The sequence below is a fragment of the Malaclemys terrapin genome, chromosome 7 (genome assembly GCF_027887155.1).
Source record: "Malaclemys terrapin pileata isolate rMalTer1 chromosome 7, rMalTer1.hap1, whole genome shotgun sequence".
Classification (NCBI taxonomy): Eukaryota; Metazoa; Chordata; order Testudines; family Emydidae; genus Malaclemys; species Malaclemys terrapin.
In genome coordinates this window covers 74,564,393-74,582,322 of record NC_071511.1, presented here as the reverse complement: position 1 = coordinate 74,582,322, position 17,930 = coordinate 74,564,393, and the positions used below count along the sequence as shown (strand labels likewise).

Sequence of the window (17,930 nt, the reverse complement as noted above, 5' to 3'; positions counted from 1 at the left end):
AAAGATGTGGTTATAGCACTTAACTAGCAGTAAGGTACCAACAACTAACCTCCCTCCCCAAATTAACTGTTAATTGCTTATTTGATATCCTGGATGAGGTCACACCAGGAAGCATCACTGTTCCATAGCAGTACTTCTGGAAGTGGCAGTAGTGAAAGCTAATTGGGCCTTAATGATTGTTCGTTCCTGAGATTGTTTTCAAAGATGGTACTCATTACTGAAACAGGATAGTGCAAGGAGACAGAGTTGAATTCTAACTTTCCTTAGGACAGAGGGTTTCTAAGGGTGGGGTAGAGAGCACATATGTATTTATACGCGGTTGGATAAGCAGAAGTGTTTCTTGCTGCTCCTTCTAGAACCAAACCACCTATACAAAGTACTTAGGCAAGCAGCATTACTGGCAGCTTGTGGGGAGGCTGATTCCAGGCCTTAATCTTGTTCACCGCCATGACTGCTTCTGCTGAAGAGGCTACAATGGAAAACAGCCCCCATCCAACCTAAATCTTAAAATTATCCATTCTTCCCAAAAATAGCTATTTAAATACACACTATTCAACTCTGCACATGGCACTACATCGTTGAAGCTGCTTGGACATTCAGGAAAGAAATCTGATCAATGAAAGCATGAGTCAAAACAGGGCCATGATCTTGGGAATGGAGATGAAGTTTATGCAGGAATCTTGCCTCAGCAATTTGACCCTCTAAACTCTGAAGTTTTTTTTTTTTTTTTTTTTTTTTTTTTTTTTTTTTTTTACACACTTTTTGCAAGAGAAATTCACAACTAAGTGCATTAGGTTAACTAAAGGAATGGCTAGTGTATTCTTATTTGAATAATTTACACTCAAGGGTTGATACAAAAGTGGTGTGTCAGAGAAGTGACAAAATTTTAAAAGTTTGATAAAAATTAGTTCAAATTAAATGCGATTGCAGCATGCAACTAAACAGCTCTAGTATTTGATATTTAGCCTCAATTTTTCTTTATTGCTACAGAGTGGTTGGCTGAGAGGTTAGAAAAAAAACTGCATTAAAATAAAATTAGGTTTGCAGTGCTTATAAATAAATTCAGTAATTCTGCAACCTGCCTCTTATTTATTAGGCCAACTACTAAGAGGCATGATTCAGAGCATGGGTCCCCAACGCAGTGCCCGTGGGCGCCATGGCGTCTAAGTGTGCCCGCGTACTGGCTGGCAGACGAGCATCCGCTGAAATGCCCCTGAGAAGCAGCATCATCCAGAGGAGTCGCCGCCGAAATGCTGCCAATTTTCGGCGGCGACGCCTATTAACGTTGCCGCTTGTTGGCGGCATTTCGGCGGATGTTTGTCCGCCACCACGGTCCTCCATGGCTCGTCGTCTGGCCAGTACGAAAATACAACTCATTTTCCTCTAACTTTAATTAAAATTTAATTTCCTTATCACAACGATTAACTGTGGCTGACAACATCCATGGCATAGCCTTTGTGTATGCTTGCTAGGCATTGAAGTGTCTGATGGTTACAGGTTCCTCAGAGAAATTTTAATCCGATTTTGACAGCTCTTTGAATGTATGATGTTTTTACTCTTAAAAATAAAAGGTAAAGTTATAACGAAGAATAGGGCAAGCAACTCCACACTACTATTCCAGTCTATCAGAGAAGTTTTACAAAACTTGTCACACTGAAGAAGTTACACCATAAACCATCTTCATAACCAAGACTGAGGCTAGGGAGTAGGACTCCACGAATTCACAAAGCTGTTCTTCGGTAAGCTTCTTACAACAACTCACCCTGTATGAAGGCAGTATCAGTTTCACTGATTAGCATTACTTTTCTGTAATTACTGAATTACTTTTCTGTAATTCAAGGAGACGTTAGGAATCTGCCTAAAGCACATGACATTGTAGCCTATTAGTCTAATAAACCTGAATTCGTATGCAGGTAATACCTGGAGAAGGTAGTTTTAATAAGACAATACTTTAGACTAAGCCCTATGCATGAAGGATGTCTTTATACTGTACCTAGGACAAGGCCCAATTCTACTGTGCTCCACTGTAGCGGGCCTTTTTGTGTATGTAATATTAAGGGGCTGAGTACTGGCAGCCTCTCACATCTACATTACAGACTCAACCCCAGTCTGCACTGGTAGCCAAATTATAGTCTATGATATTGGTGCCCTCAGGCTACTTCCCAGAAGACAGGTGTCCAACATTACAAATATTACTCATTAGTAGGCTCAGGATATAGGGCAAGAATTGAAAAAGCATGAAGAATGTTGTCCCAGCAGGATAAGATAGAGGCACATCTTTGTGAGGAATCTTTCATGTGTCATAACTTGGGGTATGTTTGGTGCAGTGGCCAAGTAGAATTTCAAGCTGCGGGGTTGTCATTCCAGGGTCTTTCACAAGGATATTTCAACCTGTCACCCTGACTTTTGAATGACTGGTCATTTAAAAATGCTGGAATGTCACAAGATCAAGGTTTAAAGCTCCCTCTACAGCCCTAGTGGCAAAATATCTTCCAACAGGTACTATTGCAAATGTCACTATTTGTTTGGCTATGGGATTGACTGCTCTATGTGCAAGAAGAGGAACAGCGGCTACCTTGGTCACCTCTACCTCAACATGCTCTTATATGCTTAACTGCTTCACCCTAATGCCTCATCTTCAAACACAGTCTACACATTTGACACAACATAGACGAGTCTTTCTTTCTGAAAGACTCAGTGATGTTGGCCAGGTTTATCAGTCTGAACAGAGTTCGTGTTACTGTTAAATTTATATTTAAATAACCAATCACTGCCCTGGTGGAACTGAGATTAGGTGTGACTTGTGGAAGCCAAAAAATCCTATACTTAGGGTACATCTACACTACAGGGGGGAGTCGATTTAAGATACGCAAATTCAGCTACGTGACTAGCGTAGCTGAATTCGACGTATCGCAGCCGACTTACCCCGCTGTGAGGACGGCGGCAAAATCGACTTCTGCGGCTTCCTGTCGACAGCGCTTACTCCCACCTCCGCTGGTGGAGTAAGAGCGTTGATTCGGGGATCGATTGTCGCGTCCCATCGGCGCGTCCCCGAGAGGTCGATTTCTACCCGCCGATTCAGGCGGGTAGTGTAGACCTAGCCCTAGACTGCAAGTGGCTGACAGCAACTTAGGGAAATTTTAGGAAGAGACTGCATCTCAGTACAGTTTACTGCCTACCTTCCAATGCATGCTACCTTCAAGAGCAGGGACAATGCTTTGAACAGCCTGGCTATACATGATTTTCCAAAACAAGATGCTAGGTGTGAGTTCAGCAACAACTGCTGATAGTGGCAAGAGTTCAAAACCTAGCCAGTGTATGCCCTGCTACGGACACCATCCTGGGGCTGAACTGTTCCTGATCCAGTTAAGCTGGAAAGGAGATGGGTGCCTGAGCAACTAACAAGTCTGCCAGAGGAAGTCTGGACTCACTGCTGCTCAGAACAGTACAGCTGAATGACTTGTCTATTGCTTTGGAGACCAGAAATACTCTTGGGTTAAAACCGAAGTACACCTGTAAATCTGTACAACTACTCAAGAATGTGCCCAACTGCTCTGACTGCATAACATCCCAGGAGTCTTCCTCTCAAGCGATTTATTTCCCATAAGTCTTTTGTGAGCCAACGAGATTAGTTTAAAAACAAACCTACATCCTTAAATTGATAGCCATTCTGTTCCTCTCTACATTTATGATAGTGTATGTGTCGTCTTTGCCACAAATCAATCAAAATATAATTTCAGCATCTTACAATTTTATATAAGCCTCCAGCTCAAATGCTATTGTAAATCATAGTAATAATCCATCTGTTAAATGTGCATCAAGTTGGCTACAACTGAATCCAACTGCTCTAATTTCAGGGCTAGATCCTTGGGTCCAGTCAAGCTATACTCAATGCAGGACCTGAGAAGAGGGGCAGATGGTATAGTGCTATTATTCCACTCACCCCATAGCTGGGGATTGCTGGAATATTAGGTACTCTGACCAAGACCCTGGGAACAGATGTTGTAGAACCAACAAGCAACAGCTTTTGCCATCCAGAGATTCCTTTATGTGAGAGGAATTCCCAACTGGCAGCTCAGAATAGCTATTCCACAGGAACTCCCTGTGTGGACAATTATTCTGCACTCAGAGTCCCTTTGGGTGATTTAGCTTAATCCACTTTGGAAGTGGAGTACTGCAGAATAGCTATTGTTTTAAATTCACTCCTATCTTATTTTGCAATAGCTGCCCTGTATTGACAAACCCTATGCCAGTTTCCATTACCTTTGTGCATGGCTCCAACAGTGCAAGAGCACAGGACCCAGGCTCTGGCTCTATCTTTAAAAGCAGCAGTACCAGAGTATAACAAAGACAAGGAAGATACGGTATTAGTCATTTGCCCCATGAAAGCACTAAGGAATTTTAAGCACAAGTACCCAAGTCTCCTTACTGTTCCTTTTTTTACATTATCCAGGCCATAAAAGATTCTGAATCCACTACAATTAGAACAGATGAGGTTACAAAAAGTGACAGTCACCTATTTTCAACATAACTGATAAGATTAAGGTTACTATTATTGATATTGCAAACTTGTTTAGAGGTTGATGCCACTTAAAATTTGTCAGGAGTAGATGACCTTAGACAAGGTCTTATTTTAGCACTTCATGGAGATTTACATAAAAAGCTGTATTGAAAAGTAACCTCCCAGAAGTTCACTTTTGTTCTCTAGCTTTTGGATCTAGACTTTAGACAGCAATACAGACTTACCTAACTTTTACTTTAGGTCTCAAAATAAAAAAAATAAAATAAAAAAAAAGCTCTAAGCACTTCTTAAAGAATCCAGTATCAATAAGCTATGCTGGCATGTGCATTACTTAACTACTACTGCACTTCTTGGACAGCTGAAATAACTCTATTCTGGCCTTTGGCTTCACCACACACGAAGGGGTAAGACACTAAGTGCCTCACCATGTTGTAGTTTATTGCTTCATAATACTTCTATGAAGAAGGCGACTAATTTCTTCTCAGAACTTAAAGACATGGAAAGCAAAAGGCTGAGATGATCACCAATTTCAGAAGTTGTGTTGGGTAAATAAGTAATTTTGTTTGGGAGGGGAGGGAAGGTATAAAAATCTTTTTATTTGTCCTGGGAATCAGAAGGATTAGGGTCTTACCGCTAGTGATGAGTTGAATAAATGTGAAATTCTGTGCGACATTTCAGAGATTTCACTGTTTAGCAACTGCTACACAACAAAGCTATTACCATGTAAAGTGATTGTGGAAAACAGTAATACACCAGTATAGTAGATTTGGAAAGGTCAACTTTTTAATAACCGCTTTTCTCACCCTGTTATGTCTTGCAGTTACAAAGTAGTTAGAAAAAGCATGAGTTCCTCAGAGGGATTAGGTTTGTTTTTTTTTAAAAAAATTCTTCATTACATAAATAACATCTGGCACTTCAATGGGACTCCACTGGACAAAGGCCTTGATAAAAACTCAAAAAGCTATGTTTGATCTAATACTATATCAAGGTCCATTTTGTTACAATTGAGTATGTTCAGAATATGCAAGCTTTCCCAATAAAGAAAAAAAAATTGAAAGTCAATGTGTGTTAAGACATTGCATAAGGTCTACAGCAGCAGTCTAGCTCCTTTGTACTAACGGTTTCAGGGTTAGACTCCACTTCTAATTGTTCATTGAGGCAACTAAATGTTCAGAAAAAAGCCTCTGGAAATAAGATCACTGAAAAGAATTAATGTTAAAAAAAGTTAGAGTTCACTGGACTACATAGATATATGATTATACATCTCAAATTCAGATAATCTTTTTAAAAAAAACTATAATTGAGTGGTTATGTAGAGTGACTTGATTAAAACATAACCAGATATATGTTTGCTAGATATCTGTACACAATGATACTGTTTCAGCTTATAAAAATTCTAGCTCCTGTCACCTCTAATGTATCTCATAATGCTTGAGTCAAGTTCAGGTTCAATTAGTGATTAAAGGCAGTCCTATAGGAGAAGCACAGTTTATAAAAAGAGAAAAACATTGCCTAAAAAAAACTCAGGCCTGGCGTTCTGCAACAAGTAGAAGTTAGAGAGTCCTATCAAAGTTACTCCCTGCAGGAGGCCCATTCTGCCTTTGACAATGCCACAGCATTGATCATACAAGGCCTTACTGAAAGTGCCAAAGCCAAAATTACATCATTAAACAAAAGTGCATGAAGTAATAGGATGAGCTAACTGCTCATCTAGTACAGTATGTTAGCTGAAATTTGATAGGTTGCCCATGTAACATGACTGCTGATCCATTCAGGAAGTGTACCTTTTTATTTTAAAGGTGAAATATCCAGAATGGCCCCCACAAGTGCAGATGAACTGGTTATCTTTAGATACATACTTGTATTCAATACCTAATCCATGGATTTTTCTTTATTATAAAAAAAAAAAAAAAAAAAAATTTGTTTAGACTGCAACTAATTCAAAATAGTACCCACTATAATGTCAGAAGAAAGAGGAATTTTTGTGGTTACATGTAAACTTGTGATAAGCTTCTCAAAAAGAGGGTACACAATGGCAGGAAGAGTAAGGGTATCAATGAGGATAGGTAATGACCCGTTTATGTAAAAGTCAAACCAGCCTCATTGTACACCTTGAAGACTTTCTCAATTGCATTGACGTAGGCAGCTGTTCTCAGGTCCAGACCCAGGTTGTACTTCATGGCAGTGCGCATGATTTGCTGAAGTGAAATGAAAGAAAGCAGAAGTTATTTATGATTGCTTGAAAAGCCTTTCCATGTACACTATTTTCAAGGAATTTCAGAGAGAGGCTAAGGCTCAGTACAGAGAGATCCTAGTATTCAGATTACAGCTCAGCATCCACGAGGTTTTAGTCTTTCCTAGATTTCCAAGGTGCCACTTCTCACCATCCAAGACTCTATCCCCTCCATGTATGTAAAATCTTCACAAAAGCCATGGAGTATCCAGTAGACTTCATGCCCCCTTCTGCAGTATTTTCCATTGGAGGGACAGTCTGGTCTACATATATGTGGTAATATTAAGAATAGCTTTGAAAATATTTCTGCCCCAACAGATTTCTAGAACATAAAAAGATAAATGATGGGGCTCTCCAATGGCTAAACTTTTTACCAAAAAATATGCTTGCTAAATCCACACAAGTTGACTTTAACTTTGTTTTCAGTTTCTGGATGGCCTACAACATCCAATTAAAAGGTATCCACACAAACATCTATTCAAAAGGAGTGTCATATGTGCAGTGACTACCATTATTGTCAATAGCGGTCTTCTTTAAGTGCAAGGAAATAGTGTCGTTCACTGATACCATTACATGCTGATTTAGTTTGCTTTTGTGACAGTTATGTTTACGTTCCCTTGTTACACTCTACATGTTAATGCAATACTTACTCTGGCGGAACGCTCCATGGTGTAGGCCAATCCAGAGTGGACAATGTCTTTTTCAGATGCACCCTGAAAGGGAATGAATGCAATCCGGGTTCAATATGACATGAATGAATATGCAGGATTATTGATTTTCTCTTAGTACATCAGACTAACATGCTGGGTTCCGATAATTAAGTCAGCCTGCTTTCACTGTAGATTTCTTCTAATTTTTAATATTTTTTTTTAATACCTGGTAAAAGGAGACCAATATGTGAACATTGCTAATTCAGCGGGTGATCTTACAGACAGTAAGCCCTAGACTACTAGAATATGGTATGTGAAATGTTTAGAGGTTCAATAAAAAGAGAAGATAGACTCTAGATATCAAGCCCGCAGTGAATAAAATGCCCAGTAGTGGCACTCTGACTTTAGTGTTTCTCAGAGAACTACAATTTATTACTTTTACATTTATAAAGTCAATGAAGATATATTCTGGAATAAGGAAGATTCTTTTTTACAAAAGACTTCTAGGATAAAATGTTGCTCCATTACAGTGGTATAGATTCCAAAGTGACATGCATCACTGAATGAGTTGGTCAGTACTTATGCAAGTACGAGCAAGCTATTTGGTCCCTGTTTCTCAGTACATTTCTTATGGCGAATACAGGAATACTTAAAAAATCCTGAAGTGGGATGACTAACACAAACCTCAATTTTTAATATCCTATTCCTAGGGCAGCCACAAGACTGGTAAATTAGGACTGGATATCATTCTAAGAGAATTTCTGTTTGAGATACAGCATATAGGATATTGACACAACAGTTATTGTCTGAAGATCTATGATCTGTGTTGTGAAGGTGGTCAAAAACACATCATCACAATGGTCCCTTCTGGCCTTAAACGCTACGAAATCAGTATACTAGGCTTCTGACTCAGTCTAACATGTGACCTTTCATGAGTATTTAGCTCATTATTGAGAAACTCTCTGCCTCTGAAGTACCTATTTGCAATTCCTCTTCCTTTCAAAATGATACAAAAAACAGTAACACATTATTTGTCCATTGCCCCCCTCAAAAATCCTTTAATTACATTTTCATATAGTTATGTATGTATAAGAAAGGGAGAGTGTTATTCAGAATACTGGAGTTGGTGATCACTTCATATAAACAGCAACAATTCTGAGTAACATTTTTGTAACGTATCACTGAAGTATAAGAGGTAGGCACATCAGAAACATGTTCAGTAAATCAATCTATTTATATAGTGTCACCGTAGAAGAGGCTTAGATTTTGTACCTCTGCAAAAGGAGAAAGGTTATTGCACTATAAACAGGGACTAGTATTACAAAGCAACCATCTGATTAACAATGCAAGACCAAATGACTTGTATGTACATACTAAATTTCAGCTTTAGAAGAACTTTAGAGTTAGAAATGTTCTGTGGAGTCAGGTGCAAGATACCAATTGGACATAGCTAGCCTGCTTGCCATACTACTGGGCATTTCAGAGCACTCTGTTTGGTCATGTAACTAACCACACACTAATGCCTTATGGCAAAAACATATGTCCAACAGCAAAATAATGGATTTTATTTACAATTATACTACTAGAATGCAACTGGAGTAACAAAGATTAAAAGCATCACAGCAGCTACTTACTGATATTCTGTCCTGGAATTCTGCTGTAGGCACAACTGGAATAGTTCCACCATGTTTCCCAAACTTTCTTTCCAAGCTCTCTTGGACAGACACTGGAAGGGGAAGGAAAACAAGGCAAGTTAAATTTCAGCAGCAATAAAAAATACTTTCACTGAAAAGTTATTTTAAGAGTTTCAGCACTCATTACTTCAACCAGTAGTATAAACTGAGCTGTGCTAGGTAACCTTTTAAAGAATTGAAACAAAGTCTGAGTCCGACTGCTTTGATATACAAAGGCCTCAAATTAGAAACCTCAAGGTCCCAAATACGCTCTTTGCTGCAAGACAATTTGGAAGACTGGGATGGTGAAGTAGAGATGGTGGTGGTAGAGCTGCAGCCTAAACTCAACCAGCTGATATGTCACCATCACAGTCCTCTATAAATGACCGCCCTGAAGAGTATAGACTAAAGTAGAAACTTCAGGCACTGAGTTTCAGAGAGTAAAGTGAACAAACATTTCCCCTTTGTAGCTCAAATTTAAGAAGGACAGCACTTACTAACAATAAAGCTTAAAACGTTTTAAAAGCTTTCTAAGTTCCAAAGGAATTTAAAATGTCTGCACACAGGACACTGTCTCTTACGCAAGTTTTTGCATTTATATTGGTAGCGATTCCTAACCAACTCTGCATAACATGTTTCAGATAAATGCAATTTTAAGGCACCGTTCTAAATGCTAAGAAGGACCCTCTACTACTTGAGCAATGCCAGAGCAGATAGGTTACCCTATGTGAAGAGAATATGTTTAAAAAAGATTCCTTATCTAAATTTTGTCAACTCCATTAAGTTCTGAAAAACTAAGGCATTTGTCACTGGTATTTAGTTTTATGATGAAGTGTTATCTAAGCCTGGTGACAAGTCTTACAGTTCTTTTACTCCATGAAGCTTATTTTTTTCATAAGATCAGCATTCTCCTCAGGAAATGGAAAGCCCAAACAATGGCCTCCAAGTCAGGAGCCAAGGGGGCCACAAGCCAAGTTTCAAGAATAGCCGTATCAATTATATTATTGCACTTCACAGAAATCCTACTTTGCTGTATAACTGCTCAGTGTCGTAATGCAGTGATCTTCAAAGCTGTAACTTGTTTTTTTTATTGGTTAACCGGGAGGTGGGCGGGCTCACCCGCCCACTTCTAAAGGCCCCTCCCCCAGCCTAGTGGGAGGGACCACTGGACCCAGGAACCAAATAATTGCTTGGGACAACTAATGAAAAAACAGGGAGTGAGGTGACGGTTAAAGGTTCAAAATCAGGGAACCGGATGGGGACACCGAGCAGAGAACCCCGGACAGTGCCCACTGCTCCTCAAAGGTGGCAAGGGAGCCAGCGGACGCTGCCCAGTGGAACTCTGCCCGGAGACGTGAGACTAGGGAGGTACGGAAGTAGGCCCCACTGTCGCAGAGCACCCCCTCGTCCAACATCCTCTCCCTGGTATTATAGATGTGAGTTTGGCCATAGCCAGGAAGAGGTTGACGAGGAGGTCTCGCAACTTGGTGTGGCCATGGATAGGGTGTGCATAAATGAACAGGTGTGGGGAAAAGTGCAGCCAGAACCTCAACAAGAGGTTCTGGAGGAGCGGGAACAGGGGCTGCAACCTGGCGCACTTGAGGTAAGCGTGCGCCAGGGTCTCCCTCACGCCGCAGAATGGGCAGGCCTTGGGAATAGGGGTGAACCGCGCTAGGTACACGCCTGTGCTCACGGCTCCGTGAAGGAGCCGCCAACCAATGTCCCCGGCGGGCCTTGGGACTAAGGTGGAATAAACGCTGGCCCACCGGGGCTCCTCACCCTCCACAGGTATTAGATAGTCTCGCCATTTGGTGTCGGGACAGGACGCGAGGGTGAGGAGATGCAATGTGTGGAGCACGAGCGTGTACAGGTGGTCCCTGGGCGCGGTTCGAAACCGGACCGGCTGCAGAGCGTGCAGCCGGCTTGGATTATTGGAGCGGGGGAGCCGGGGGGGCTCGCGGAACAGGGGCCCGATAAAAAGGTCCGGAGGGCCCGGGGAGCGCCCTCTCGCAGGGCCCGCCACAGGAAGCTGAGAGCAGGGGGCGACAAAGCAGCGCCCACCTCCTGGAGTACACGCAGAGGGGTCGCAAGGGTGGAGAGCCCCATGCGCCGGCCAAGCGCGCGGGGATCCACCCAGTCCCCCCTGGTGTAGTCCAAGCTGTAACTTGTTGATTAGCCAAATACACCATTGAAGGTTTTTGGATTTTGTTTTTACACTGAAGAGAAGTGAATATTTTCTTTGATAAGGGATTTGAATTAGTATTTGTAAGGCATTTGGACAATACCAAAAGCTAAGCATCACTTCATGAAGACACTGTTAGTTTTCTACAATGTTTTCCCAAGTATTACCCAAATCATCAGTTACTAGTCACACTAGGTGCATTTGTAAGCTCTCTCACTGTCCAGCATACACTAGGAGCAGATTTAAAGAGAAGTTAAATTTAGAACATCTTTGTATTTGATTTCTTCCATGTTTGGCATAGGAAGATATTAAATGTAACCTTGGTTTGAGTTCCTTTCTAGTTCAGTTTATCTGTTGAAGAGTTAATAAAAGTAGAAGTAATGCTTACTCAGCAAGTGGTAGTTCGAATCCCTTTCGTATTTAAATGTCAAGCGGCCATAGCTGACGTGGTTCAGGTTTTTCAGCCACTCAAAGTAAGACACAGTTACACCACCAGCATTTAAATAGAGATCCTGCACAGAAACAACATTAATAGAAAGCTTTCTGAACAATAAACCTATGATAAGACATAGGTTTACTCTTGTATTTTTAGAAGGCAAATTAAAATGCAAAAACATGGAAATCCTGTTTAAACGTAACAGGCAGCACAGAGAATAATTCAGTCATTAATTCCCCTAAGGAGAGCACTGAAGTTATCAGGATTACAAGTTTTATTAATTTAAAAATGTATGAATTTAAAAAGCCTCAAATTCAACTATGCATGATTAACTGTTATTTTCCCCCCCTCACCACCTGTAAGTTTTTGGCAAGAAAATAAAAGCATGCATCAGACTAGCCAAATGAGCAAGATTTAAAATAAATCACTTGGCAGCAACATCACTTTCTTTAGAGATAGCATTTCCCTTCCCCAAAAAGGATCTCACTATCCTAGATAAGGTTTCTTTCAAGTAATCAGTACAGCATGCAACCTTCAGTTATGGCTATACATTCCAGATTCATCTGTAGCACAAAGCTCTACCAAAGCACCCATGCTCAGGTTTATTTCTAGAGCACAGAGGACAATGGCCAAAATTTTCCATACTTGGCTGCCTAACTTTAGGTACCCAGAGAGGCAGCTCTGATTTTCAAAAACCCTTCCACTGACTTCAATAAAAGGTAGACATTCAAGTATGAAAAATTTGGCCACTGCATTTAGACTCTCCCTCCCTACTCCGCTCACTGGACTGGGCAGTTAACGAAGCGCCAATTCCCAGAAAGGAAAACCAAGGTTTTAGGGATTTGTGTCATTATTTGATAGGAATAATTGTAAATTGTTTTTCTTTTGAAAATGTCACCGCCATGCAATAGATGAATTTAAGTAAGCGAAGATGGTTGTAATGAGAGATCTGGGATTTGAGGATAATTACCTCACAAGTCTTGAGTGAAGTTAGAACACCCATTTTTAAGGTGAGAGGCACAGAAAGGAGGGCATTGTAGGAATGGCTTTCATAGGAAAATTATTCAGAACACTTAAGTTATTCTTAAAGAATATTAATGCTAAGGTTGATCCTGTGATCAGGAGAAAGAATGCATTTGCAGACAGTCTACTTTCCATTAGTGTTGGCAAAATAATCTTACAGGAATGACCATGATATTCCGCTCCAAAAAGATTTTATCAGCCTCAGGGGTTGTAGGTCCATTGGCACCCTCAGCAATAATCTAGGGAAATAACCATGACACAATAATTACTGACACACAGAGGCATATATTTATATTCACACCAATAACTGGAGTAAATATGGAGAAAGGCATTTGCCATACTGTTTCCTGTTTTAATATTTAGTTTAACTCTTCTTCTTACTTTCGCTTTGATCTTGTGAGCATTGGATTTAGTCAACTGTTTCTCACTGGCAGCAGGGATGAGAATGTCACAGTCTAATTCCAAGATGTTGCCATCATACGGTTGTGCTTTGGGGAAGCCGACAATCGTCCCATGTTGCTGTTTGACGGGAAGAGAAGCGTGACTATCGGTTATTTTCAGTATCACTATTGCACAACAATCTTCACTTATGCGTCTTTGCATGTGTCTGTACAACACCTTGCACAGCATGTCTACTGCACTAGGTGTTTAAAGCTAACACAAATGCCCTCCTTCCCTTCCTACAACTATAGCAAGTGCCATAAAAAAATCCAAATACAATGAAATTTTCAATTAAACCTTAAATATCTCTAAACAGAGACTGTACAATTCTAATAGGTTTGTAGAAGCACTTTACTCCATTTGAGACAGGTAAAATACTCAGTATTTTCAATACTCTGTTTCTCTAAAGTACTTGCACTTTAGAGAAACAGAATGCAAGTTTACCATACTAGAAGAGAGAGAAAAAAAGGGGTCTGCTTCCTTGCTTGTTCCCCAATCTTGAATTAAAAACGGTGTCAATTCAAACACCTACTAATCCATCTCAGTAAGTAAAACAGATATAAGGAACAGCATGTTCAAAAAGTCAGTATAAAATGTGGTTGCCATTCCTATTTACCTGGGCAGCCAAGGATCATCCCACTAAGACTGTTGGATAAAAAGTTGAAACTTAATGCAGTTCACAGTAAAATTAATTCAAGATCAGCCAGTGTGTCAATTAATTTAAATGCCTGAAATACATTTATATTGATTAGATTCTACAATCTGTTTACAGTAGATCTGTGGGATAAGAATGAAGATTAAGGGTATGCTCACCCTAAGCTCAAAAATACACTCTAAAAACAGAGGTGAATCCTATGCAGCATCCATGGAAGATCCTTACATACATTTTCAAAATATCAGTCTAGATTTTAAGTATATCAGAACATCTACAAATAATCACTACTGCTACAGTACACAAATTACTATTTTATATTAAAATGAAATTGCCTTTTCTGTCTTAAGCACTACATCTCTTGACTCTAGTGTACTCCGGGGGGAATTCTGCACCAGTGTGCACACCCAGAATTCATGTCCCCTGCATATTTTTTTTCCCCTCTACAGAAAATAGATTTGGTCAGGGAGGTGCTGCAATTACACCTCTGCCCACCAGCGCCTGCTGTGATGCTAGAAGAGAGGGCAGCAGGCTCAGGGCCAGAGCAGCTAGCTGCAGAGAGGGGGCAGTGGCTGCCTTCCTCACAGCACCCTGTCTGTGGGGCCAGGTGAAGAGATACTGGATATAAGCAGTACCAGGTTTACCATGGCGCCGGGCCTAGAGTTGGAAGAGGCCCCAGCCAGCCCGATATATTTGGAAGCTAGCAAATTAAAGCCACAATTTACAAGACCATATTCAATTTCCTCAAAATGAACTTCATCTCTTTTCTTGAGCATAGAAATTGCTCAAGAAACTTTTATCTGTCCATACAACAGATGGCACAGAGGCAGCAGCAATGCAAGCTCGCTCATAGTACTACACTAGTAAGTCTAAACGAGCAGTTCTCATCCTGTTCCAAACCAGGACCCTTTCCTTCCCACCTTTTGCAATCTAGCTGGAACGCTGCTGCTATTTAGCAAACATGGGGGGAGCGGGAATTTGAGATCGTGACCCCCCCACATTAAGAATTATCTAAACCATGGTAAGTTAGTTTGTTTGAATGCAATCCTTTGCCTTTTTGCAGAGACTCAGGTCCGAACTGTGCCTATCTGGGTGGCGATGGGCAATGTAGAGAAACGAACAGACCAGCACCACTCAGGCTATTAAAGCCATGAAACAAATTAGTTTAGTCTATTTGGTCTGCATTCAAGCTAGTGAAAATGGAATGCTAAAAAACACAGTTGCCAATCCTGAACATTATAAATTGCTGATCATAACTTCCAAATATTCCGCACGATTAACACCAGCCTCTAGTCATCTCCAGTATTTTCAGAGTTTACATAGGGAGCAATACATAAGTCTCATACCAATTTGTAATCTTCTAGTTCTTTTGGGTCAATCCCATCAGGATTCCAGATGTTGCCATCAATCTCTCCAACACCAACACATTTAGCACCAAAACGATGAAGATATCTCATAGAATGCAAGCCCACATTACCGAATCCCTGTAAATAAAAGTGGGGAGAATAGAAGGAAGAGTAGTTAAATCATGTGAAATGAGCCCACAAGTCTTAAAACATTCAATCCTTACAAGAATATATCTGCTTTTCACCTTTTTGTATCATATGTTGGCATGGAGTGATATGGGATGGGGACATATTTGTATACGTTAACCACATTGGCCTGATGTTCTAGAGAGAATATTAATGTTATAATGTACTTTGCAAGATCAGTGACAGCACTTACACATCATAGATTCTAGGACTAGAAGGGACCTTGAGAGGTCATCTCTGCTGGAAAGGCATAACAAGTGGGGTTCCGCAGGGGTCTGTTTTGGGACTGGCTCTGTTCAATATCTTCATTAACGACTTAGATATTGGCATATAAAGTACACTTATTAAGTTTGCAGATGATACCAAACTAGGAGGGATTGCAACTGCTTTGGAGGACAGGGTCATAATTCAAAATGATCTAGACAAATTGGAGAAATGGTCTTATGTAAACAGGATGAAGTTTAACGAAGACAAATGCAAAGTGCTTCACTTAGGAAGGAAAAATCAGTTTCACGCATACAGAATGGGAAGAGATTGTCTAGGAAGGAGTACGGCAGAAAGGGATCTAGGGGTTATAGTGGACCACAAGCTAAATATGAGTCAACAGTGTGATGCTGTTGCAAAAAAAGCCAAACATGATTCTGGGATGTATTAACAGGTGTGTTGCGAGCAAGAGACGAGAAGTCATTCTTCTGCTCTACTCTGCACTGGTTAGGCCTCAGCTGGAGTATTGTGGCCAGTTCTGGGCACCGCATTTCAAGAAAGATGTGGAGAAATTGGAGAGGGTCCAGAGAAGAGCAACAAGAATGATTAAAGGTCTTGAGAACATGACCTATGAAGGAAGGCTGAAAGAATTGGGTTTGTTTAGTTTGGAAAAGAGAAGACTGAGAGGGGACATGATAGCAGTTCTCAGGTATCTAAAAGGGTGTCATAAGGAGGAGGGAGAAAACTTGTTCACCTTAGCCTCTAAGGATAGAGCAAGAAGCAATGGGCTTAAACTGCAGCAAGGGAGGTTTAGGTTGGACATTAGGAAAAAGTTCCTAACTGTCAGGGTGGTTAAACACTGGAACAAATTGCCTAGGGAGGTTGTGGAATCTCCATCTCTGGAGATATTTAAGAGTAGGTTAGATAAATGTCTATCAGGGATGGTCTAGACAGTATTTGGTCCTGCCATGAGAGCAGGGGACTGGACTCGATACCTCTCAAGGTCCCTTCCAGTCCTAGAATCTATGAATCATTCCAATATTTTTCTTCTAAAAAGTAGCATGCAAGATTCCACAGAGATTCATTCAGGCTGCATACACTTGCAAGGATGCTACCAGTTAAGTGATATGAAGAAGGCATTTATTTTGTGAGAGAAAGTGCTGGCCAAGATGAAGCCCTCTCCTATTCCTAAACTCTGCTATTCCATGCTTTTTTTGCTTCCAGTTCCTGAACATCTGAGGCAGAGTGCTTGTGGTAATATTGGGGATTGTAAAATTTCAAAGACTAAAACTTCAGTTGAAATTTGTCATAAGTTATTATTAATTTTTACTGCATTAGTGTACTTGTAAGTTCTTTCTTGAGGATAAACAGCTTTAAAGCTATTCATTTAGTCACTTAATGTAATGTTTCATAACTACATTTGCCTTAATCACATATTTTCTGAATGTGCACGTAACTGAATGTTATATAGGATTCCGGGGACTTTTAAATGACAATTCCCGAATTTGCTTGACACTTGTGTTCCTCTAGTCACTACAGATATGGAATGCCTGCAAAATTTAAAGCCTCTAAGAGTGGCTCAATATCATTTTATTTATTAACAAATTACAACTAAATTGTTTTCTCATGTTGACTCTTTAATGGAGCCCTGTCCTTCTGATAATCCATTTTATTGTCTCTAAAGCAGTCTTCCACAAAAACTATCGTTTTAAATTACATGATCTTATACTCTGCACTTCAATAGTAGCCTCTAACCATATTACTTTACAAATGTGAATTAAACCTTAGCCTCCTGGGATGTTATGCAAGATTCCATATTTTACAGGTAAGGAAAAATGGATTAAGTGGTTTGCCCACGGTCACACAGGAAGTCTTTGGCAAAGCTGGGAATAAGATTAACTCCAGGGAAGAGTGAATATGAAACTCCTCAATTTATTGCTTTCAAATTATTTTGCATAGTTCCCCTTTTACATCAGAAGCTAGCTTCGATACAAGAATTAAGTTCTATTTATGTACAGAGTTTGTCTTCAGTGCTGTGTCCTCATTTTTTCTTGATTAGTCTTCAACTGTTTTGCCAAGTTTTCAATTTGCTTGTTTAGTTTTAGACTCTTATATTTAGGCGCTGCCAATATGTGAATTCCAAAGGTTGGGGACGTTGCTGTGCTATTGTGTTTCTACACAGGGTACAGGAGGTTTGTCTCAGGTCACTGGTTAACTGGCACAGCACAGTAGGTTGCGATTAGATGATGTTGTGGATTCATTACTAAAAATGTAGCAATCAGTCCTCTGCCATTTCTAACACTAGCCACATTGATATGAGAACAGTTCCAAATAAAGCATTCTGGCCCATCATCCAGATTCTGCATTTAATAGCTCAATAAT

General features: G+C 40.3%; 1 protein-coding gene across 1 annotated transcript in view; it reads right to left on the bottom strand.

Annotated features, from left to right (window-relative positions):
* Positions 1–5,283: 5,283 nt before the first annotated feature.
* GLUD1 (glutamate dehydrogenase 1) overlaps positions 5,284–17,930 on the bottom strand; it is a 50,231-nt gene continuing 37,584 nt past the window's right edge. The window contains exons 7-13 of the mRNA XM_054035406.1: positions 15,159–15,296; positions 13,101–13,238; positions 12,878–12,958; positions 11,649–11,772; positions 9,040–9,131; positions 7,406–7,468; positions 5,284–6,720 (exon numbers count right to left, since the gene is read on the bottom strand). Coding sequence (XP_053891381.1) covers positions 6,601–6,720; positions 7,406–7,468; positions 9,040–9,131; positions 11,649–11,772; positions 12,878–12,958; positions 13,101–13,238; positions 15,159–15,296 — 756 coding nt within the window. The 3' untranslated portion in view covers positions 5,284–6,600. The remainder of the gene's footprint in view (positions 6,721–7,405; positions 7,469–9,039; positions 9,132–11,648; positions 11,773–12,877; positions 12,959–13,100; positions 13,239–15,158; positions 15,297–17,930) is intronic.